A 25330-nucleotide genomic window follows, 5' to 3' on the forward strand; every position below is an offset into this window, starting at 1 on the left:
GGACGCCCATCTCAGAAATGACCAAATCCAAGCCCTTTGGTCGTGGGAGGAGCCAGCATTCATAGTGCACTGGTCTCCCTGACATGCCAGGACACCAACCGGGCACCCTAGGGGGCACTGCAGTGGACTTCAGAAATTGCTCCCAGGTGCATAGCTCCCTTACCTTGTGTGCTGAGCCCACCCCCCCACAAAAAAAAAAACACTCCCCACAACTGTACCACACTACCATAGCCCTTACGGGTGAAGGGGGGCACCTACATGTGGGTACAGTGGGTTTGTGGTGGGTTTTGAAGTGCTCACATTTACCACCACAAGTGTAATAGGTTGGGGGTTGGGCCTGGGTCCACCTGTCCGAAGTGCACTGCACCCACTAAAACTGCTCCAGGGACCTGCATACTGCTGTCATGGTGCTGGGTATGACATTTGAGGCTGGCAAAAAATATTTAAAAAGGTTTGGTGACCACTGGGGGAGTAAGGGGAGGTCATCCCTGATTCTCTCCGGTGGTCATCTGGTCAGTTCGGGCACCTTTTTGAGGCTTGGTCATAAAAAATAAAATGGACCAAGTAATGTCGCCCAAGTGCTTGTCAGGGACGCCCTTCTTTTTTCCATTATCGGTCAAGGACACCCATGTGTTAGGCACGCCCCAGTCCCACCTTCGCTACGCTTCTGATTTGCCCCCGTGAACTTTGGTCATCCCCGCAATGGAAAGCAGTTGAGGACGCCCAAAATTGGCTTTCGATTATGCCGATTTGGGCGACCCTGGGAGAAGGATGCCCATCTCCCGATTTGTGTCGAAAGATGGGCGCCCTTCTCTTTCGAAAATAAGCCTGAGAGTCTTACCAGAAGACCATGTGTTATGTATGCCCATGTTTTCCAAGCGTCAGTTTCTTCAGAGACCACCCTCAAAATGTGCAAGAACAGTAATGCTTCCTTTATGGGAGAGGCATGTATGTTTTTATTTCAGTTGCTACGAATGACTGAATTACTGCACTAACTTTTGGCCACCGGTCAGGAATAGTCATTTATGAGTCATGGAAAGTAAATAAACCAAACTTGGTGGAATTATAATATACAAAGTTATGCACACTTTCGCCTTAACAGTGAGCGGAATAAAAGCAAAACTTTATGGCTTAGCAAAATCTCTTGCATGAACGCCTAACTGTTTTTCTTGTAGAGTGGATCAGTAGCCTAGTGGTTAGAGCAGCAGGAAGACAAGTTTCAAATCCCACTGCTTCTCCTTAATTCACTTAGGGGGCACCTGACTTCAGTTGGTGTAAATCCTGGTGCCCAAAGTCAGGCACGGAATTCAACAACTAATGCTATTCTATAAAGAATGCTCAACCTGGAGTTCCCGTAATAGAATAACACTAGGTGCCATTTACTGAATCCGGCCCTTTATGTACATATACTTGTATTTTTTTTAAAGGGGTAATCCACAAAATTCTATGTATAACCATAAACCATCCACTGTGGAGCTGTTACAGACTCAACATACATAAGTACATATAAGTACATAAGTATTGCCATCGAGCCCAGCATCCTGTTTCCAACAGTGGCCAATCCAGGTCACAAATACCCGGCAAGATCCCAAAAATGTACAAAACATTTTTTACTGCTTATCCCAGAAATAGTGGATTTTCCCCAAGTCCACTTAATAACGGTCTATGGACTTTTCCTTTAGGAAGCTGGCCAAACCTTTTTTAAACTCCGCTAAGCTAACCGCCTTTACCACATTCTCTGGCAACGAATTCCAGAGTTTAATTACACGTTGAGTGAAGAAACATTTTCTCCGATTCATTTTAAATTTACTACATTGTAGCTTCATCGCACGCCCTCTAGTCCTAGTATTTTTGGAAAGCGTGAACAGACGCTTCACATCTACCCGTTCAACTCCACTCATTATTTTATAGACCTGTTTCAAGGAAAGAAAATAAAGGAAGAAAAGACCTCGGAAGCCTATGGCTCAACAACTTCCAGTTATTTGCTGGATTTATGTATTGCTGCCAACAGACTAGAACCAATCACTGGCCAAAACTCTCCACATACAAAATTGTGTAAAACGTGACAAATTCAAAAAAATAATCTTTTCTATAATCCAATGTAATTTGATATGGTTTATGGTTTAAATTTATTTGATATACCACTATTCATAATATACAGCAGGATAAGGGAAGCACTTATCTTTTAATTAATATCCCAATGGGGACCCGTTTCACCTACGACTTTGTCAGGGGATTACTTAATGCTTAAGTCCTCCATACATCTGGTGCTCCTTTTTCTGTCTTGCAAACCTGGTAGCAACGGAGGTCTTTTCCTCCATTATTGTCGTCACTTGAAACAGTTGTATGTTGAGTGTACAGCAGCTCCACATATACTTAAAATTACCACCTTAGCATGCACGAACTTCACTGCAGATAATACAGATGCACATATCTATTGAGGTGACATTAAGGGAGTTATTCTATGAAAGGACATTTACATGCTGGTTACACGAGTAAATGTTTAGAATACTAGCATGTGTAGCAAAGAGAGGGAACTAAGCACAAGCAAAGTCCAAGCAAAAAAAAAAAAAACAGCACAAAGGGCCTTTAAAAACAAAAGGGACACAAAACTTATATTGAAAAACCTTTTAATGATCAATTTTGATTGAAGGAAGACCCGACACGCACACCTTGAGAGTGAATGTCAAAATGACAAAGAAAGGAGGAAAATACATTTATAGACAACTTTGCAAGTCAACAGATGTTCTGAATTTGTCTGTATAAGCCTCCCTGTTGTTGGTGTGACCCCTGACGCAGGTGCGGTAGCACCGAAACACGGCCCGTGTCGGGTCTTCCTTCAATCAAAATTGATCATTAAAAGGTTTTTCAATATAAGTTTTGTGTCCCTTTTGTTTTTAAAGGCCCTTTGTGCTGTTTTTTTTTTTTTTGCTTAGAATACTAGCATGAACATACATATGTGTGCATATTCCTACTGCACCTGAATTCCCACTGCTTTGATAGCTTTCAGGCTTGCATGTGATATATAAGAAATAAAATACTGCAAATGCACATATTTGGTAATATTCCGCCTAAGCTCTATTCTGTTACTGCACGCATATCTTAGCGCACAGTTTGCAGGTGGCTAAACACAAGAGTTATACGCTTATCACTGAAATGTAGGTGCACATCTACCCTGTTAAGCTAGTACAGTACAGTCTCGATTATCTGATATAAACAGGACTGAGCCATTGTCGGATAAGTGAAAAGTCGGAAAATACAGAAAACAATGGCAACCCCTTAAAAAATGCACAGAAAACATATTTTATGCATACAGAATGGGCATAGGGTATCTGTATGTAAAATACAGTATTGTTTATTAACACTAGCCAGCAGCGTATAAAACCAGAAGACAGGAAGCGAACCCGTGCATTTCTTAACAGTAATGTGATGATGTCACCTGGTGGGAGGGCTGTCGGATATGCCGGATGGTCGGATTAGTGAAGGTCGGGTAATTGAGACTATACTGTATTCTATAAAGGAAAGTAGGCACTTATGTTCCTGTATAGAATAGGCTCCTACCAGGCACCTTGAAGAATGGTCCAGAACTGAAGCCTGAAGAACGGTCTAGAGTTTCGCAGCTAAGATTTAATGTTAATAAAATGTAGGGTCATGAATTTGGACTGCAGAAACCCGAGGGAACAGTACAGTTTAGGGGGTGAAGAGCTTTTGTGCATGAAAGAGGAGCGGGACTTGGGTGTGGTCGTATGTGATGGACAAACAGGTAGAAAAGGCGATGGCGAAAGCTAGAAGGATGCTTGGGTGCATAGGGAGAGATATAAGCGCACAAATATGGAACACACTCCCAAAAGCTGTGAAAACAATCCACGACCACCTAAACTTCAAAAAATCACTAAAAACCAACCTCTTCAAAACGGCCTACAATACAGATCCAACGTAAATCCCCACATCCGGCCACACAACTAAACCAAAGACCGTACTGGACAATATACAACCTCCCTCCTTTCGACCCTAATGGAGCTTGGAATACATCTACCTTATTCGAACACAACATAACCTTGTATCTGTTCTCTACCGGAGTTGGCAAACCCCTTACGGTACTGTGTAAGCCACATTGAGCCTGCAAATAGGTGGGAAAATGTGGAGAACAAGTGCAACAAATAAATACATAAATAAATAAATAAATAAAAAGGAGGGGATGATGCTCCTGTATGAGACTCTGGTGAGACCTAATTTAGAATATTGTGTACAATTCTGGAGACCGCACCTTCAAAGAGATATAAACAGGATGGAGTCAGTCCAGAGGGCGGCTACTAAAATGGTCAGTGGTCTTCATCATAAAGCGTATGGGGACAGACTTAAAGATCGCAATATGTATACTTTTCGGGAAAGGAGACTTATGATAGAGACATTTAAATACCTCACGTGGCATAAATGCACGGGAGGAAAGTCTCTCTCAACTGAAAGGAAGCTCTGGAACGAGGGGGCATAGGATGAAGGTGAAAGGTGATAGATTCAGAAGTAACCTGAGGAAATACTTCTTTACAGAAAGGATGGCGAATTCGTGGCATGGCCTCTTGGTGGAGGTGATAAAGACAAAAACAATATCTGAATTTAAGAAAGCTTGGGACAAGTACATAAAATCTCAAAGGGAGTGATAGGGAGAGTAGATGGCATGGGTGGGCAGGCTGGATAGGCCAAATGGTCTTTATCTGCCTACATGCTTCCCTGTTTCTATGTTTCTGGGCTTCAGATTATAGGTATTACCCTCCATGTTGTAATTATCTACCGATCCATGCACCCTGTTCCACATTATGCAGTTAATACAGGAATTAGCTCATGCAAAGTGTCAGGCTGTTGCTTTCACTGTTTGTGCAGCTGTGCGCCGCTAATGACACATGCTAACTCCCATGTTAATTGCTTGATACCTTTAGTAAAAGGTCCCCCCTTTTTTTTTTTTGTTACATTTGTACCCCACGCACGCTTTCCCACTCATGGCATGCTCAATGCAGCTTACATGGGGCAATGGAGGGTTAAGTGACTTGCCCAGAGTCACAAGGAGCTGCCTGTGCCTGACGTGGGAATCGAACTCAGTTCTTCAGGACCAAAGTCCACCACCCTAACCACCAGGCCACTCCTCCACTGTTGCTACTATTTGACATTCTACATGGAATGTTGCTATTCCACTAGCAACATTCCATGTAGAAGTCGGCCCTTGCAGATCACCAATGTGGCCGCGCAGGCTTCTGCGAGTCTGACGTCCTGCACATACGTGCAGGACGTCAGACTCACAGAAACAGAAGCCTGCGCAGCCTTCTACATGGAATGGTTGCTACTATTGGACATTCTACATGGAATGTTGCTATTCCACTAGCAACATTCCATGTAGAATCTCCAATAGTAGCAACATTCCATGTAGAATCTCCAATAGTATCTATTTTATTTTTGTTACATTTGTACCCTGCGCTTTCCCACTCATGGCAGGCTCAATGCAGCTTACATGGGGCAATGGAGGGTTAAGTGACTTGCCCAGAGTCACAAGGAGCTGCCTGTACCTGAAGTTGGAATCGAACTCAGTTCCACAGTTCCCCAGGACCAAAGTCCACCACCCTAACCACTAGCCCTCTGGGGTCCAGAGAAATACCTCCCTGTACCTGAATGTAACTCCCTCTGAGCTATTACTGAAGCAATATGAGATAAATCAAAATAAACACACAAGTGGAAAAGCAGCAAGCCTAAACTCGGTTTCATTTTCTTTTGGAGGAAGCAAAAAAATACAGGTGGTTTGTTTCAAATTAACACTTCTCCAACAAAGAGGGGAAAAGTTGAGCCTGTCTACTTGTTCTGCTGTCTCTTGACCAGTTTTTATAGCTAAATTATATTGTATGAGATTATATTGTCAATGGACTTAGGAAAATTCTCAAACATAAAGGAATTAACAGTAGCTCTGAAACATCTTAAAACATACAAGGCTAGCCCTGTGGCTTGGTCATAGTGCTCTGGCGGCCCCTGCTGGTGAAACAGTGGTGCTGTGGGTTAGTTGTCAGAGGATACTTCCCCTAGCCCTGAACCTGCAAGGGTGTGAACGTGTTATGAGTGCGAGGGACGCGTAATGAATTTACAAGAATGAAAACACAGACAAATGTGGAAAAGAAAGAAAGCAAATGATAATATTTGGGAATCATTTTGGGGCAGAACGATCAACAAGAACACTTTCAGTTGCCAAAAGTGAAAAACTGAAAATCTCTTGTCTGCAAATATGATTCATTAGTAAAGATATGCAAACTGAAGCATTAGACTTGCTCTCTCCAGCTAGGTATGTTCCTGTTACTCAGTGGGCAACATCATATGACTCTTTTATTTCAATCCATCAGATTCTCATTGATCAGGTAGATGGAGAGAGAGAGATGGTGTAGGGAGGATGCTCAGAGCTCCTGATATTAGCCTCAGAGCTCATTGTGGTTTGTTTGGACTTGTTAGAAGTTTAGCTGTGCTGGTTTTGTGTGGATAGTAAAGCTCACTGATAATTTGTGGAGTGAAGGAGTGGCCTAGTGGTTAGGGTGGTGGACTTTGGTCCTGAGGAACTGAGTTCGATTCCCACTTCAGGCGCAGGCAGCTCCTTGTGACTCTGGGCAAGTCACTTAACCCTCCATTGCCCCATGTAAGCCGCATTGAGCCTGCCATGAGTGGGAAAGCGTGCGTGGGGTACAAATGTAACAATAAATAAAATTTGTCCACTCACAGTGAATTAGAATTTGCTTTCCTCAGAACTTCTGCTTCACCACCTCCTCAAATATAAAGTGATAGGGACCAATATTCAAAGCAATTTAAGCCCTTGGCAATAAGAAGCCTCCCCCTCCCCAGGAGCCCCCTTGTCCTTTGCTGTCCAGATAGGCCCCCTAGCCCTACCTGTAACCCTGGTGGTCCAGCGGAGGTCATCGGGAGCAGGAGCACAGCCTCTTTGCTCCTGTCCCTTGTGTCAGCTATCCAAAATGGCTGCCACAAGGAGCAGGAGGAAGGGGGGCTGTGCTCCTGCCCCTGACACCCACTGTTGGACCATCAGGGCTACAGGTAGGCACAGGGGGACCTACCTTGACAGCGGGGGCTCCTTATTGCCAAGGGCTAGAGGGAAAGGGAAGCGAAAGAGGAAACATTGTCGGGGGGCGGGATGAGGCACAGGGGATCTTTTTTTTTTTTTTTCAAACAAAAAAAGTTATGCAGAGCCCGGCCCACCCAAAAGTATCCCCCAATATTCAGTACCTGGACATGGCCCGGCACTGAATATTGGGGGGGGGGGGGATAATTTTTAAAAAACATTGACTGCCGTCAGCTAAATATCTGACTGATTTAGGAGTACACCTGCAGGTCTAAACCTAGCTGATAGATTTTGTAGGGACCGGTCAAGCAGGCTGTACAAATAAGGACCTGTATATAATATGTAAACCACTTTGAATGTAGTTGGAAAAACCACAGAAAGGCAGTATATAAGTCCCATTCCCTTTCCCCCCATTATTGTCACCTTCTTCTGAAGCACTTCAAGTCTTTTTATGTCCTTAGCAAGATAAGGCCTCCAAAAACTGTATACAACACTCCACATAGGGCCTCACCAACAACTTGTACAGGGACATTAGCACCTCATTTCTTCTGCCGGTTATGCCTCTCTATATGCAACCTAACATGTTTCTGGCTTTAACCAGCACCTTGTCACATTTTTCACCACATTAAAATCCTCAAACACTATCACCCAAGGTCCATCTCCCAGTCTGTGCTTATCGGCCTTCCTTTAGATTTCTACATCCCAAGTGCATCACTCTGCCCTTCTTTGCATTCAATTTTAACTGCAAAACATTAGGCCATGCTTCTAGTTTTTGTAGATCACTTCTCATGTGGTCTACTCCCTCTGGGGCGTCCATTCTGTTGCAAATCATCATGTCATTTGCAAAAAGGCAAACTTTTCCTTCTAACTTTTCAACAGTTTCACTCTCGAATATATATTAATTAGTATCATGTGGAATTGTTGCATAAATATTGAAAATAGAGGGCCTCATATTCAGTGGGACTTATCTGGGAAGGATCAGGTCCTACCTGGATAAATCCCACTTACCAGGTCATACCCAGATTTTCAGCCACACGTACCTGGATAATGCCACTGAAAATACAGTCAGACCACCCTGGCACGATCTGGGCAATGCTTGGGCAGGTCTGGGTACAGAGTCCAGGTACAGCTGGGGTTACCTGGTTTAGGGGTAATATTTATTTGCTAACCAGGGGGCCTTTGTACTAAGCCGCGTAGGTACGTACGCCTGTCCTACGTGCATCAATTTTGAACTACCGCCCAGCTACCGCGTGATCGGGTGGTAATTTAATTTTTTAACACGTATCCGCTACGCGTGCCAGAAAATTTTCCGGTACGCAACGCTAACCGGGAGGTAATTGGCATTGTACGCACGCTGATGATTACCGCCCAGTTAACGCATGAGATCTTAACACTAAGTCAGTGGGTGGTGGTAAGGTCTCAGGCCCAAAATGGATGCGCACCAGTTTTCATTTTGCCGCACGTCCATTTTCAACCCCCCCCCCCCCCCCACCACCAAAAGGCCTTTTTTGCAGGTGCACTGAAAAATGTACCTGTGCGTGTCCAATACACACGTCTACACCAGCGCAGGCCATTTTTCGGCGAACCTTAGTACAAGGCCCCCAGGTTAACTATTGGTATAAAGTTAGTGTAGCTAAAAGGCTGTCCTAACTTAATCAGATTAGTTATCCGGGTACCAGTCTGAATATATCTGGTAGCTGGTTAAGTAGCAGTGGTCATAGTATATTCAGTACTGATGTCTGGATGCAGCCCAGGGCTCAATATTTAGGTATAAAAAGTCCATAGCTTTAAAAATAAAGGCTGACCTAAGAATGTTTTCTGCTATACAATGCGTAACAGTGGTCTAAACTAGCGACAAGGGTGGCCTTTTTCCTTTCATAGCTTAGTTAGAGGAGTTAAACAATCAAAGACAATTAATCCATTGAGGACTTCTTACAAGTCATTGTCCCCCTAATTCTATAAAAGTCGCTAAAATTGCGTGTTTGCATGTATAATTTAATTGAATAACGAGCTAATTAGCACTGATCATTGGCTTTTAACAAGCGCTTATTGGCATCAATTAGATTTAATTGAAATGTACTTGTGTAAATTTAGGCGTGAGTCGAAAAAGGGGGTGTGGAAATGGGGGGTCATGGGTTGGTCAGGGACGTGTCAGGAGCAGGTCAGGGGCATTCCTTTAAGTTACGTGTGTATTCAGAGAATAAGGGCATCTGCGCCTAAATTTACGCACGGGTATTTGCACCACGTTTCAATTGACGCAAATGGCCATGCCTAAAGTTAGGTGCAATTCCCAGGATTAAGTGCTATTCTATAAGCCAGACAATCGGTTAGACACAGTGGCCAAGGAGAGTGAAGTGGCATTCACGAAGCACAGTGCACATCGTTGAGAACATTAAGAGATAAGTTCACATTTTGAGTTTATTGTTTTAAGCACTATTTATTATACGCTATAGCAGTGGCGTTCCTAGGCGGTCCGCCCCGGGTGCACGCCGCTGGGGGGGTGCCGCGCGCGCCAGTCTTCCGTTGGTCCATGCTTCTTCTCTGCCCCGGAATAGGTTACTTCCTGTTCCGGGGCAGAAAAGAAGCATGGAACAACAGAGGGCAGGCGCGCGGCACCCCCCCCCCCCCCAGCGGCGTGCACCCAGCTGGGGGGGGGGGTTGCTTCACGGGGGTGTCCTTTCACTGGGATGGGGTCCGCGCTGCATCGGGGGGAGCGCTGCAGCCGGGGGGCGGGGCACATCGGCGATCCGCCCCGGGTGCCAGCCCCCCCAGAAACGTCACTGCGCTATAGCACATAATAATAAAGAGTAGCCCAATGAATGAAGTGCTATACCACATGGCACAGAAATTAATTGTCTCAAATAGTGGTTTTATACTGAGGGCACTCTTTAAGTAATAAAAGCAAAAGAAAAAAGTAATTATAAAGTAAATGAATATGTTTAACAAACATTGTTTAAGGAGCTAGTAGCTTTATTTAAACAGCATAGTCAGTCTTGGCTTTAGTAATTTATGTCATCATTATTTTCCAAAGACTGTGGGATTTGATTTTGTGAATATCCAGACTAGAACTGAAGCATTTCAAACGTGTGCTTGTAGGTTCTCAAACTGGGTAATACTTCAGTCTGATCCGTAAGAATCCTTTTTCATGTGAACTGGGATTTTCTCTTCCAGGTGTAAGTACTGTGACAGGTCGTTCAGCATCTCCTCCAACCTGCAGCGTCACGTTAGAAACATCCACAACAAGGAGAAGCCATTTAAATGTCACTTATGTAATCGATGTTTTGGGCAACAGACCAACTTAGACCGACATCTTAAAAAGCACGAACATGAGAATGTTCCAGGTAGATGAAAAAAAATGATCCTCTGCTATGTTCGTCAATATCTGGTAAATGGGTTAGAGATTTATACAGAGGGAGGGTAATTTTCTAAGTTATGTACGGTGATGTGCTGGAGCCGTTTGTTACTTTTTCTAAGAATGTTTGGGAGCACCTCCCAAAATTTAGGCTCGGGCCACCTCCTGAACTCCATTTTACTTTGCTGGCGGGGATACTGAGCCCCGCCAGCCAAATAAATCGACTGCCGCTGCCCACTGCCAGAGGCATAGCTAGGGAGGGCGCCAGGGGAGCGGTCGCTCCCCCAAACGGACTTCCACCGGTGTCTATTTTTTTACGAGATCTGTTGCATTTAAAACACGCACTGGCACCATCGGCAGTCCGCTCTCTGCTCCCCCCCTGCGCCTTCAACCTGACTACGCTTCTGCCCTCTACTGCTATTTTCCGGCTCTGAGCAGCACACCAAGACTTCTCACATATGCTATGAGCATGCGCGACAAGTCCTGTCATGCTGCTCAGAGCCCGAAACAAGCAACAAGGAGCCGCAGCAGTCCATCTATTTGGCAGACGGAGCTCGGCATCCCTGCCAGCAAAGATATGCCTAGCATGCCTGCGTAGACGGGGGGGGGGGGGGGGGGGGGGAGAAGAGGAATGTGTTGCCTCCCCAGTCCACCCGAGGGCCCCCTCCCAAAATGCAGGGCTGACTACGCCCAGAGAAAGAACCCGCTGTTAAAAGTTTACCAGCAAACCACTGGTTATGTGTTACCTATGGAAATGGGCATTATGAATTGGTCCTTCCTGTTTTTTGCTAAACTTACAGGGTTGAGCAGCCAAAAAATTTTGTTTCCTGTTGTTTCCTGAATGTTTATTTGTTCGGGGTTTTCTTTCCCTTATGTTTTGTCACGGAAACATTGTCATTAAGAGTGTGTATTCTTTTAGAAAAGTCACATTATTGACAGCACATGAAGAAAAAAAACCCATAAAATTTGGAGGGGGGGGGGGGGGTTGCTTGTTTCATTTGCCAACAAAATGAAATGACTTGCGATATGTCATTTGAAATGAACGCACGTCCCTCCTGGCTGCGTAGTAAATGAAGTTTCTAAAATATGCATGTATTTTCTTGAAAAGAACTGACACAAATTAGCATATGTAAATATGTGTGGGGTAATTTTCTTGAGGTAATTTACACAGGAAACATGCACACATACCCTTATTTTGAAAACTGTGGCTAAGGTCATGGATAAAAAGCCCCTATGGACTTTACAGCAGTGCGGGCAGTTTGAAAATTATTCTCCCCTTCCACCCCCCCCAAAAAAACAAAAACCAATAACTGTAACATGCATTACTTTCATAAAAACTATGAGTCAATACTCAATGAGAATTATCCTGGTAGCTGTATTCTTCCATAGGCAAAAGGCTGTCCTAACTTTATGCTGACAGCCACATAATACCCAGATATTCAGCACTGGTTTCAGAGTAAGGCCCAGTGTTTAATACCTGAGTATAAAAAGCCCACAACAGCCAGCATTTTGTAAAACGCTGACAGCCATAGGCTGAACATTGCCCTGCACGAAGAATTAATTCATTTAGAGGTCTTTTTACCAAGCAGCGGGAAAAGGATCCCTGCGGTGCTGTTGGCATGCGGGTTTGCCGTGCGCCAAGGCCTCCTTTTATTGCCACCGGTAAAAGGACTTTTTAAAAATGGAAATGGTGGTGCGATAAGAGTAAAACTTGCCACGTGGCCATTTCTGGGGGGGAGCCCTCACCGCCTCCAATTGAAGAGGCGGTTAGGGCTCCCGTGCTCATTTGGCAATAACTGGACGGCCCACGGCGCTGCCCGATTACCACCAGGTAAGCCTCTGGTGAAAAAAAATGTAAAATTATTTTTTGGCGCCAGAAATGCCACGTGGTGGGAGTCAGCACTACCGCCAGGCTCCGGTACGGCTGAATCGCCGTGTGCTAAGCTCTACCGTGGCTTGGTAAAAAGGTCCCTAAATGGATTAATGTTCCATTCTGCTTTACTTTTCACGTGATCTGGGAATTAATCCTTGCTCTGTTATGAACTATTTAACGGAGTTTCCTGTGTGTTTGAGAGAGGCGAATGCGTTTCTACAAGACCCTTCCGTCAACAGTTCTGTATGTGGGCTTTGTAACATATAGGGGTCTCGTTAATTACCGATAATTTGGGAACAGAAAATAGACTAAAAAGGTATAATGAACTTCCCACTTGTATCTATTTGCATATCTGCATGTTTCAGTTTCTCTCTCACAATTTAATAGCACAAGGCAAAAAAGGATTATCTCATGCATTTGGCTTTTTAGGATTATAACTTGAGTTAATACAGACCGGTGATGAAAAGGACAGCTGGAATCCGTACTAAAACATTGCTAGTTATTGTAAAGAAAGAAAAGTTCCAACCACAACAGGCATGGGCGGAACATAAGTAGAGCTCCCACTTACACTCGTAACTTATAAAATATTACAGATTTCTAGGGCCCCTGCTGCCTTTGGGTGCTTCACACTTTCACCCTCTCTATGACTGGCTTAAGTGCAGGGTGCCTCAATGTTAGATGTGTCGATACTGGGCTACACTAGTATTCAATAATGGAACATAGGTACCCAGGTTTCTTTATAGAATAGGCTTCTACAGCGCCCCCTTGGGGTGCCTACATGAAGGCACACGGTTATACAATTTCCACCCCTAAGGGGATAGTTCTAGGCGACAGTAAGGCACTTAAATGGTAGTATACTATCATTTATGCGTAGACTCGTAAATGACCTCTTATACAGTACCAGATAGTATAAAATATGCACCATGATTTGATGGCACGTACTTTGCTAGTGAGTTTGTGCATGGGCAGAGGGCATGAGAACACACTCAAATTATAGAATTCTATCATTTATGCGTGATTGTGCTAACAGGTTGGAATAAGTAATCATGCCTTAAATGTAAGTGCATTGTCGGCCATGCATTAGTATTCTATAAAGCAGTGGGGGGCCTTGGGGACCTTTACCTTTGATGGCAAGGATGCTGAAGCCCCACACCCAAATAAATACAGTGCCTGTGCTTCCCTCCTCCTTAGCTGCTTCCTTCCTTCAGACAGCAGTGGTGTGCCTTCAGCCACCAATGCTGGGACTTCTCACATATATGGGAAGTCCCAGCACTGCCGACGTCTGCAGGCGGGAAGCAGCCGAGGAGTGGAGTGGATGTACTGTATTTATTGGGCTGGCAGGCCCTCAATATCCCCACCAGCAAAGGTGAGAAGGGAGAGATAGTGAGGAGAGAGAAATGCATTGCCCCCCCCCCCCAGTCTACCCCTTGTCACCTCCAAAACTGGAGAGCTGGCTATGCCCCTGCTATAAAGAAAAGTAGGCACCTACTTGTGGTTCTGCAACACTAGTATACATGGCAGAGAACATGCCTGGAATGTAGATGCAATCATGTACGCCTGCTGCAGAACTGGAATAAAGTGAAGGTGCATACTTTGTTCATATATTTACATAGGTTAATGTAGTTTATAATTTATGAGCTTACTGGTGACCGCCCCCTATGCTCCGCCCAAACTGTGCCCCTCTGCACACCCACCGGTAAAGTGCATGCCACCAAGTCGTAGTGCTTACTTGTACATCTGTCAGTATGTGACCACATATGGTTGGGAATTATAAAAATACATCCTATATCTTCTGAAAAACAGTGGAAAATGATCAAGCAAAATACCTGATCATGAGCCATCCAAAACCATTTGCTATTTGCATACATGGTACTGGACATCACAAAGAGTACAAATTATTTTAAAATGCAAAAAAAAAAAACCCTGCAAACAACCATTATAGGAGCCCAAACCAAGTGGGCAAAGTTTATCCTCTACCCAATCCATGTTGGAACAAAAATATATGAATAGAGCTTTAATCCCTCATTATTCTCTGGAGACTGTAATACATATTGGATTGTGAGAGAGACAAATCTACTTTGTGAGTGTTTCAACATGTAGCAGATCTGTAACAGCATGTAGGAGACCACCAATGGATCTTCCATGGGTTAGCTTCTACTTCCATCACCTAGAGCAATCATGAAGGCTGTGATGGATGCCTAGTCTTTGTACATTCACAGGTCTTTGTTACCAATCAAGAGACAATTTTGCATTAGGAAACCATAAGCCTTATTTTATTATCCATAGCTTGCAGGATACGAATAAAACTTATTTCCTTATTCACTTCTGCGGGATGTACATTTTTAAGATTCCTGCCTCCTACGTCCGCTTCCAATCTTTCTCTTTGTTTCCCTCTCCAGACTTTCCTAACGGCATCAAGGAGAGGCTAAACTGCTGAGCAGATGTTAGAAACTAGTACCAATGTGGCTAGGATCAATAAATGCCCAAATCCTAGGGAATGTGCACCTGAGGGAGATGTCCATAAAAAATATTAGCCAAGTAGACATCACTTAACCTTTGAAATGAGTTATGAAAAATAGATCTATGTTTTGGGATCTGGTACTTGTAGCCCAGTCTGGCCACCATCAGAAATAGGATGCTGGGTTCAATGGCCATTGGTCTGACTCAGCATTGTATGGTCCTATGGTCATGCAGTTCATACCCACCTTTAAGATCTTGAGATTTCCAGCGTAATTTGTCTTGCTGTTATTGAGTTGCACCTAGCCATGCAATAACTGTGTCCAAAAAAGGATTCCAAAAGGTCTATTTCCAGTATGACGTGTCCATAATGCTTGGCAATCACTGTTTATCTGTATTAATTGCTCAGGACTTTCTCGAGAGTGACCTGCGTGATATCTGATTCCATTTCCTGTTGTGTTCTTGCTCGTTCTCTGTACAGTGAGTCAGCACTCCGGAGTCATTACGAACCACCTTGGGACCAACGCCTCCTCGCCCAACTCAGAATCAGAAACCCATGCACTTTTAGATGAGAAAGAGGACTCCTATTTCTCCGAAATACGAAACTTTATTGCAAATAGCGAATTGAATCAAGCCTCAAATTTAACAGATAAAAGGTAAAATGCTAAATCACCCTGCAAGCATGATAACTACTCTTTTCTGTCTCCTCTTTTATGTGAAAAAGAAGTGGTAAAACTGGAGATCAACTGGGGTCTACTGAAACTGGTAGGAAACAGGGAAACTAGAGTAGAGGAAGGATCCTATAACCTGGCATCATCTTCTCTGTTTCTGTGCCTGCTAGACAAACAGATGTGCAGTAACAATGGGCAGCTGGAAATTTTCCATTTCACATTGTTCCCAGGAATGTTTGTTTCAATTTTTTGTTTTTTTGTTACATTTGTACCCCGCGCTATCCCACTCATGGCAGGCTCAATGCAGCTTACATGGGGCAATGGAGGGTTAAGTGACTTGCCCAGAGTCACAAGGAGCTGCCTGTGCCTGAAGTGGGAATCGAACTCAGTTCCTCAGGACCAAAGTCCACCACCCTAACCACTAGGCCACTCCTCCACTGTTGCTACTATTTGAGATTCTGCATGGAATGTTGCTATTCCACTAGCAACATTCCATGTAGAAGTCAGCCCTTGCAGATCACCAATGTGGCCGTGCAGGCTTCTACATGGAATGTTGCTAGTGGAATAGCAACATTCCATGTAGAATCTCCAATAGTATCTATTTTATTTTTGTTACATTTGTACCCCACGCTTTCCCACTCATGGCAGGCTCAATGCGGCTTACATGGGGCAATGGAGGGTTAAGTGACTTGCCCAGAGTCACAAGGAGCTGCCTGTGCCTGAAGTGGGAATCAAACTCAGTTCCCCAGGACCAAAGTCCACCACCCTAACCACTAGGCCACTCCTCCACTCCATTGGCTTTGGTGGCCATGTTTTTGTTTTTTGTTTTTTTTTGTCAAGGGAGCAATGCTGTTGAGTGCGAGCTTTTTCGAAAGTGTGTGCACTATTCAGGAAATGGGTGAACTCTTTTGGAAAGAGCGCATATTTTTTTTTTTCTGGTAGCGCATGTATGTGTGTGCACTGTTTGTGCATGAGCAGTGGTTTGCGAATGCGCAATTGTTCACATTTTTAGTAAATAATACGTCACTTTGTTTAGGAAAATCTAGCTCTGTTTATATTGTTATTTTGTTCTATTCATGTGCTAATTCCTCTGATGTACAAGAGTCTCTTTGCTTGTTAAGCGCCGTGAATCTTTTGTGGAATAACGGACAGTATATAAGTGTCAAACAGAACAGAACATGTGCAATGAGAGCACAATGAGGAATGAGTGCGTACCCTTTCCAAAAGTGGCTCAGCAAGGCAAAGGTAGCAGGCCCAAGTTAGGCCACTACCTTTTAAAGGGCCAGGCCAGTGCATAACAAAGTTATTTGTCCACCCTTCCATCCCTGTTTCAAAGTTCTCACCCCACGCCTGGCATCTACTGGTAAAAATATTTTTCCAGACAACATGCTGGCTGGAGAAAATTTCACCAGTCTGTAAGAAGGGAATATTAAAAGTCATGACCTGTGTAGGTTACTCCCAAAATTAACTGGACAATTCTTTTGATTATCAGGCTCGACAAGTTTTATAAAAGCTTTTGTTTACTCAGTGTTGTGGTGAATTCTTTCTTTTTTCCTTCCTGAGTTTGCAGGAAAGAAAATCATGATGGCAAAAAGAGATGCCATGTCAGAACAGTGCAAAGCAAACCAACTTGCAAACTTTTTTCATCTTATTTTTGCATAACTTTTGTCCAGAAACAAACTTGACCGTAATTCTATCATCGTGATATTATTTCTTTAGCTAAGTATTAACAAGTCATATGTTTTTAAATTGTTTTCCTTTTTGCTTGGTGCTGTGCTTGCAATTGTGGAAGGTAGATGCGGAAAATCATCCCTCTGCTTGATAGAATCCTCATCTGTTGTTTTAAAATAGGGATATATTTGCATTTCTGATTATCTGGTCACACAGCAAAAAAAAAAAAAAACGCACTTAACTTAATTGTGCTCCGACTTCATCCTGATCCCGACGAGGACCCGTTTCACCGCCACAGGCTTCTTCAGGGGAACCTGTCTATCTTATAAGTTCTCACCATGCTGCTGAGACCTCGCATTTACCAGCAAAGATCCTTTTTGCTGTGTGATCAGATATCAGAACTGCAATTTTATATTATAAGTTTTTGTAGAAATTAAAAAGAGTGTTGGGAGGTTTTTGCCGATGATTGGTCTGAGTCGGAAGCAGCTGTGCTTCTCATGCTGAGAGTTTACTGGGTTAGAAAAACAGTGCCCAGTTTCCACAGCGTAAACCTGCGACTGCTAAGACTTTTTCTCCTCCTTTTTAATAAATGATTAAAAGTAAAAAAAATTTAAGGAAGCAAGAAAAGTCACCAAAAAAAAAAAAGGTTCACTACACTTGTAATTCTGTTAGGAAATTATTATTCAAGGTTAGAGCTTGTTTCTATACTTTTTGGTTTAAGCTGAGCTTTTTTGTGTGGAATTGTTCAGTGGGGTTTTTTTTAAAGGGATACAAGGAGTAAGAACCCTGGGGGCTTTCTAGCTTTAATCCTATATATTGCGGTACCTGCAGTGTTATGTGCAGAGTAGAGGGGCAGCAAAGCGGGCTTTCTAGGCTATGGAGCTCATTTTCAAAAAAAGAAAAACATCTGGAAAGTAGCATAATGCAGCATGTGGACATTTTTTTCTCATCAAAACATCCAAAATGGTATTTTCAAAACCCATTTTCCAGATGTTTTTCGACACTGTTCGTCTGCAGTGCATCCAGATCTCAGGGGGATGTGTTAAGGGTGGGGCTTGGGCATTCCTAAGATCTGGACTTTTTTCAGCCATAATACAACAAAATGAAAACGTCCAGGACTAAAACTAACATGCTTTGAACTAGACCTGTTTTAATAACGACTAAGTCACAAAAAGTGCCCTAAATGACCAGCCAGCTCATTTTCGAAAGTGATCGCCGGCCATCTTCCGACACAAATCGGGAGATGGCTGGCGATCTCCTGAACCCGGCCAAATCGGTATAATCGAAAGCCGATTTTGGCCGGGTTCAACTGCTTTCCATCGCGGAGCCGGCGAAATATCAAGGGGGCGTGTCGGTAGGGTAGTGAAGGCGGGGTAGGACGGGGGCGTGCTCACGAGATGGCCGGCTTCGCCCAATAATGGAAAAAAAAAAGCCAGGCTTGTAGAGCATTTCGCCGGCTGTACTTGGTCCCTTGTTTTTCACGACCAAGCTTCAAAAAGGAGCCCCAACTGACCCAATGGCCACCGGAGGGAATCGGGGATGACCTCCCCTTACTCCCCCAGTGGTCACTGACCCCCCCACCCCCCAAAGATGTAAAAGAAACAGTACATACCAGCCTCTATGACAGTCTCCGATGTTATAGCCAGTCTTATTAGTGCATCAAGCAGATCCCTGGTGTAGCCTAGTGATAGGTGCAGTGCACTGTAGAGAAGGAGACCCAGGCCAATAATCCACTCTATCTGTTACACTTCTGATGAAATATGTCAGCCCTCTAAAACCCACCAAAAACCTGCTGTACCCACATATAGGTGGCACCTGTAGTCATAAAGACTATTGTAGTGGTATATAGTTGGGTACAGTAGGTTTTTAGCGGGTTTTGGAGGGCTCACTCTAAAAATATAAGGGAGCCCCACTGCTCTGCTGGGATGTTTGTGTGGCCAGTCTACTAAGAGTGCCGACTCCTCCTACATCCCAATGGCTTGATTTTGTGCATTTTTCTCTTGGATTTATTTATTTTTTTCCAAAAATGGACCAAAATGATAAATGCACAGAGCAGAAAAACATCTAGCGAGTGGCCATTTTCAAAAATAAACGATAAGACATTTTGCTGTTTGGAAAATCACTATGGGCCCTGTTTACAAAGGCGCGCTAGCATTTTTAGTGCGCGCTAAAAATTAGTGTGCGCTAACCGTGTAGATGCCCCTAGGAATATTATGAGCATCTACACGGTTAGCGCATGCTAAAAACGGTAGCACGCTTTTGTAAACAGGGCCCTATATTTGCTATTTGGATTCTGGATGTTTTGAGCAGAACGTCCAAAGTCGGACTTACACATATCGAAAATGCTCCTCCACATTTCTTACTAGGATCTGACACAGAAAAGAAAATTAGGGGAGAATTCATCAAGCAGCATTAGGGCCTTAACGTGTTTTAAAAGAATTAACACACGCTAAATGTTAAGGAGCTCATAGGTATAAAACGGGCTTTTTAGCATTTAGCATGCATTAATTCCCTTAACACACTTAAAGGCCCTAACGCTGCTTGATGAATTCCCCCCTTAGCCCTAAAAGCTACGGGGGTCACCTGGCTCCATGTAGGAATGAGCAGCTGGAGACTGATAAAAACACAGAAAAACATATCTAAGGTCTCGGTCCCTGACTCCCTCCTCCATTGCCTTTTCTTTTAAAGATATATTCATAGGGCATATTGAGCAATATTCCATTCCATAGCAGTAAATATAACTTGGACATAGGTGCCATTTCCATAAGCAGTCGTCCCTTTGTCAGCATCTTTTTCATGTGCTGCAGGCTGTAGTTTAGTGAACAACCCTTTTGTTGTCAAAACTCCAAATAAGGTAACTATGAAAACTCATGCACGTTATTATCTTTGATTGGCCCAATCAAGGATATCAGAACCAGCAGAATTCAGTTTTCTTTACAACAGTGTCCAGAGACTAGTCAAAGCGGAACTGTAAGATCCAGAGGCAGGGCTTCTCTGTCTGCAGCAGTCTTAGGCCTACCACCATGAAACCAAAGCACCTCGGAAAAGAGTCTAGAAGGATCAGACTCTACATAATTCCCATGCAACAGATTCCCAGGGTATGGAGTCTAAAATGGACCTTCGTGTTGAATGGGAATGGGGCCTTCATTAGTCTGGAATTAAGTAGCAGTAAGACTGAAAGCAAGTTGCACGTTAATCATCCTAATAAGACAGGAGATCGACTTTCAAAATTCAGTCGTGCCATTATGGCATTCAACGACGGGTTGTGGGCCAGAGTCTCACAGCTGTTAGGCCATTTATTTTGCAAAAGGTTTGTGTCAGTTGAGATGTTTTCATCACCCCTTCCTTGACTGGCTATTAATGATTTTTTTTCTCGTGCTGTTGTCCAAAAACTCGTAAAATTGAATCGGTATTCTTTGTCCCACAGTAGAGAGCTGCAAACTTGAAAGCTATTATTAGAGCATTTCATTCCAAGATTGGAGAGCTGTTGAATACAAAACAAGATGCCTCCGATGCCTTATGAGCAATGAGTCTTGCTTTAATAGGTGGAAAACTTCTTGTGTACCAGCACTACTTGATCGGGAAGTCTCATACAGTCGTGAGGGTTCTTTCTTTCTCTCTCCTTACCAGGAGAAGAGAATAAGCGAGAATAGGCTGTAACGCTGCCCGTGCAAGATTAACCCCTTGAGAAAGCCGAGTTGAGCGAAACAGGCACCTGTCGGGGATGTGTCTGCACTGGATCAATTAAGCTAAGCTATGCTTTATTTGGCTAGAATAAGTACAGCCTGCGAAAAATGTTTAAAGCTCAATCCTAGCGGAGGAGTGTACAGTACAATATAAGTTGAGACTGAGTGAGGTGTAGGCCCCTCCCATATATTGAGTAATAGTATCAGAAAAAAGAAAATAAGAAAAAAAGTAAATATAAAGTAGTCATAAGGAAAAGGAGGTGGCTGGGAAGGTCTTTGATTATATTTGTCGTGATTGAGGGGCACGCCACTATTAAAGCAAGATATATTGGATATAATTGTTGTGGAATTTTGCCATATCTTGGGATCAGTTATGAGCAATGAGGGCATAGGTCAACTTACTCATGACTCTTAGTGGTGCTGTAATGCCCTATGGTGTGCATTTGGTTGGTTGGTGCACCTTAAAAAACGTAGTGAACATTAAATCAATTTATTGCGTGTTAACCTATAAAATATTGTACATTTATGGAATAAGTTGGTTTACTCTTAACTCCAGTTATTATTAACTGGTTCTCACTGCATAAAATGGGATCTGTGTTAAAATAGCATGAGTTAGTGGCAGGGGCGTAGCCAGAGAGCAGATTTTGGGTGGGCCTAGGCAAGAAGTGGGTGGGCACCAAATGTTTTCCCCCCCCCCCACCCCCACCCACCCCCACATCGAAAAAAAATATCTCAGCTGGTGGGAAAATGCTTCTCTCCAGTCTCCACCATGCAGATAATGAGGCTTGTGAGAACGATAAAACTTTATGTTGACTGGTACATTAACGCTAACTCAACTTGATGGCTGGAACTTTGAACTTGATAAAAGATGCTTCTTTACAACTGAATTCTGTAAAGTCAGAGAGTCAGTTCATTTGAAACAATAAATGAACTACATACTAACAAGGGAAAGTGACATGAAAGCTGATAGGAGCCACCCTACCCTCTCCAAAAGACATTACAGGACGTGATACCAGCAAGCGAGCCTTCTCCGGAGTAGCCCCCACACTCTGAAATGCACTTCTTGAAAGGCTCCGCTTAACACAAGACTATCTCTGCTTCAGGAAGCAGGTGAAAGCTTGGCTCTTCAACCAGGGCTTTAATGGAGGAAGTAACTAACTTCTTAGTCTCACCAGTGGCGTTCCTAGGGGAGCTGACACCCGGGGCGGATCGTCGATGCGCCCCGTCCCCCGGGTGCAGCGCTCCCCCAGAACAGTGCAACGCCCCCCCCCGGTGAAAGAACCCCCCCCCCCCCGGGTGCACGCCGCTGGGGGGGGGGGGTGCCACGCACCTGCCTGCTCTTCGTTTTCATGCTCCCTCTGCCCCGGAACAGGAAGTAACCTGTTCTGGGGCAAAGGGAGCATGAAAACGAAGAGCCAACAGGCGCGCGGCACCCCCCCAGCGGCGTGCACCCGGGGCGGACTGCCCCCCCCCCTTGGTACGCCACTGAGTCTCACACACACACACACGAGGAGTGGCATGGGATCCAAACCTGGTGGACCTACCTCCCAGAAACGCCACAAGATCATCCCGCAAATTTCTCATCCTGCATTATCCCAGCTGCAAAGGACTTAAATACAAGCTGTTGCATGCCTCCACCTTCTCTTACATGGGCACGCAGATGTGGAATGCATTGCCTACAGACTTAAAAACAATCAACGAAACAAAAAACTTTCGAAAATCTTTGAAAACATTTTTTCTTCAACAAGGCTTACAATGAGAACCAATAGCCTTACCGAACCACCTCATCAATCCACGCAATTATGAACTCCCACCTTACATAACTACCCTAACCACTCCCTTCTTTCCCCTCTACTCCTTTACTTAATCGCCACACATCACTAAAGGTACTCGTCAAACTGAAATGACAATGTCATTAAAACTATATAAGTCCCTAAGTAATTTAACACAACTATGTAAGCCACATTGAGCCTGCAAATAGGTGGGAAAATGTGTGATACAAATGCAATAAATATAATATATAATATAAATACTGCAGCAGGACATGTTTATCCACTCCTACCCTAGCTAAGATAACATTTAATCATCTCTCTGACCTCATGTGCAAATTTCTTTAAATTACTCACCTTATTTTCTAACTCCTCTTACTCCCTTACCTATCTATATGTTCCATCTTTAGTTATACCCTATGCTGACTATTAAAATGTTCTATTACATATTGTTTTGACATTGTAAGTAGTATACTATGCCATACTTTGTATTGTTATTTGAGTATTTTTACTGCTGTAATTGTCTATTGCTTATGTTTGATTTATTCTTACTGCACGCCACTCAGGGGCGTAGCCAGACCTCGAGGTGGGAGGGGGCCAGAGCCCGAGGTGGGGGGGGGGGCACATTTTGGTTTGCCACCCCGCCGCCGCCACCCCCTCCTGCCACCCCACCGCCCTGCCGCTCCCCACCCACTGCCACAGCAAAACACCTTGGCTGGTGGGGGTCCCCAAACCCCGCCAGCTGAAGCCTTGTCCAGCGCCGGTCTCCAGCGCCAACGCATTGCCTGCCCTGATCTCTCTTCCCCTCACATCCTGCACGCTCCTTTTAGTGAAATTGAGCACAACCCCACCAGCAAAACCAGGGGCCCAGAGGAAATTTTGGAGGGGGCCCAGGCCCCCGCGGCCCCACATAGCTACGCCACTGCAGTAGGTATTTCTATATTCCAGGAGAGCTCACATATTTGTACAGAAATAAAAGAGTAAAGTGAGAGTTACACCTGTTCAAAGTCCACTGCACTGACCACTAGGCTACTCCTTCCATTTGGTACTCCGTTAGGAACGGCCTTAATATCTGAGGCTGACATAGAGCCTGGTATCCTTTTTCTTCACTTTCACCTCTTACGGGGGTGGTAGGGAGTCAGTAACAACTGGGAGATGAAAGGGGGGGTCATGCCTTCATCCCTCCAGTGTTCAGCTGCTCAATCAGAGCAGCTTTTGTACCATGGACATAACTGAAACATGTCTAGATAAAAATGTCCTTTTTTTTTTTGCCTTGGACATTTCTTCCCATTCCATTATTATTGCTGAAAGACATCCTAATTTTGGGCCCACCCAAAACATGCCAGCCTGATAGGCTCCCTTGCTATTTGGACAAACTGCCATATAAAATGCCCAAATTCAAAAATATACTATTTGGATGTTTTCAGCAGATGGATGTTGTTTTGGCCTTTTTATTTATTTAGTTACATTTGTACCCTGCGCTTTCCCACTCATGGCAGGCTCAATGCAGCTTACATGGGGCAATGGAGGGTTAAGTGACTTGCCCAGAGTCACAAGGAGCTGCCTGTGCCTGAAGTGGGAATCAAACTCAGTTCCTCAGGACCAAAGTCCACCACCCTAACCACTAGGCCACTCCTCCACTGTTGCTACTATTTGAGATTCTACATGGAATGTTGCTATTCTACTAGAAGTCGGCCCTTGCAGATCACCAATGTGGCCGCGCAGGCTTCTGCTTCTGTGAGTCTGACGTCTGCAGGACGTCAGACTCACAGAAACAGAAGCCTGCGCAGCCTTCTACATGGAATGTTGCTAGTGGAATAGCAACATTCCATGTAGAATCTCCAATAGTAGCAACATTCCATGTAGAATCTCCAATAGTATCTTTTATTTTTGTTACATTTGTACCCTGCGCTTTCCCACTCATGGCAGGCTCAATGCAGCTTACATGGGGCAATGGAGGGTTAAGTGACTTGCCCAGAGTCACAAGGAGCTGCCTGTGCCTGAAGTGGGAATCAAACTCAGTTCCTCAGGACCAAAGTCCACCACCCTAACCACTAGGCCACTCCTCCACTTTTGAGATGTCCATCTGCTTTGAAAATGAGCACCATAATGAAACAGACTTTTTTTTTCTCAGGACACAAAGATGGCTAGTTATGCATATTTCCCCACAAGTGACCATGTATGTTCCGTATGTAAAACACATTTTGTAACACTGTCTAAGCTCTGAGTGAGTAAAAGTGCATCCGTCGTGCAACAGCCCCATGTTCTCATAGCCACTGTGATAAACAAGCAGTTCTGTCTGCAGCTGAGAAGAGGCTTCTCACAGTGGTGAAGGGGAGGTCAGAGTGACTCAGGGACATAACCACCTATTTTCACCATCATTTTTGACAGGCCCTTACACTAATCTCACAATAGCTCTTTAATAGCTGCAGCAAAAGGCACATGTTTTTGATGTTCACTGAAGCCCCCCCTTTACCACAGTGGGTAAAAGGCAAGGTTTAAAATAAAAAGAAATGGACATTCGGTAAGCGAAGCACTTGCCGCACGCCCTTCTTGGGTGGGAGCACTTACCACTGAGGACTCAGGGAGCTGCGTCGTGGACGGGCCCGGACTCTGCCCTCCATCGGTGTGGGTTCCCAGGCTGTGAGGCGGCAGCGTGCTGTCGGCCGTTGTGCGCTGAGTTTGCTGAGTCCACGGGCGAGTCCAGGTCAGCCGCCACGCTCCCCGGCAGGAACTGCCCGGGACCGTATCTGGT

General features: G+C 44.3%; 1 protein-coding gene across 3 annotated transcripts in view; it reads left to right on the plus strand.

The window, feature by feature from the left end:
• Nucleotides 1-25330, plus strand: part of PRDM16 (PR/SET domain 16) — an 895576-nt gene that overhangs the window by 841631 nt on the left and 28615 nt on the right. For all 3 annotated transcript variants that reach the window (XM_030222585.1, XM_030222586.1, XM_030222587.1), the window contains 2 exons: nucleotides 10268-10437; nucleotides 15260-15434. In XM_030222585.1, coding sequence (XP_030078445.1) covers nucleotides 10268-10437; nucleotides 15260-15434 — 345 coding nt within the window. The remainder of the gene's footprint in view (nucleotides 1-10267; nucleotides 10438-15259; nucleotides 15435-25330) is intronic.

The sequence above is a fragment of the Microcaecilia unicolor genome, chromosome 13 (assembly GCF_901765095.1).
Source record: "Microcaecilia unicolor chromosome 13, aMicUni1.1, whole genome shotgun sequence".
NCBI lineage: Eukaryota > Metazoa > Chordata > Amphibia > Gymnophiona > Siphonopidae > Microcaecilia > Microcaecilia unicolor.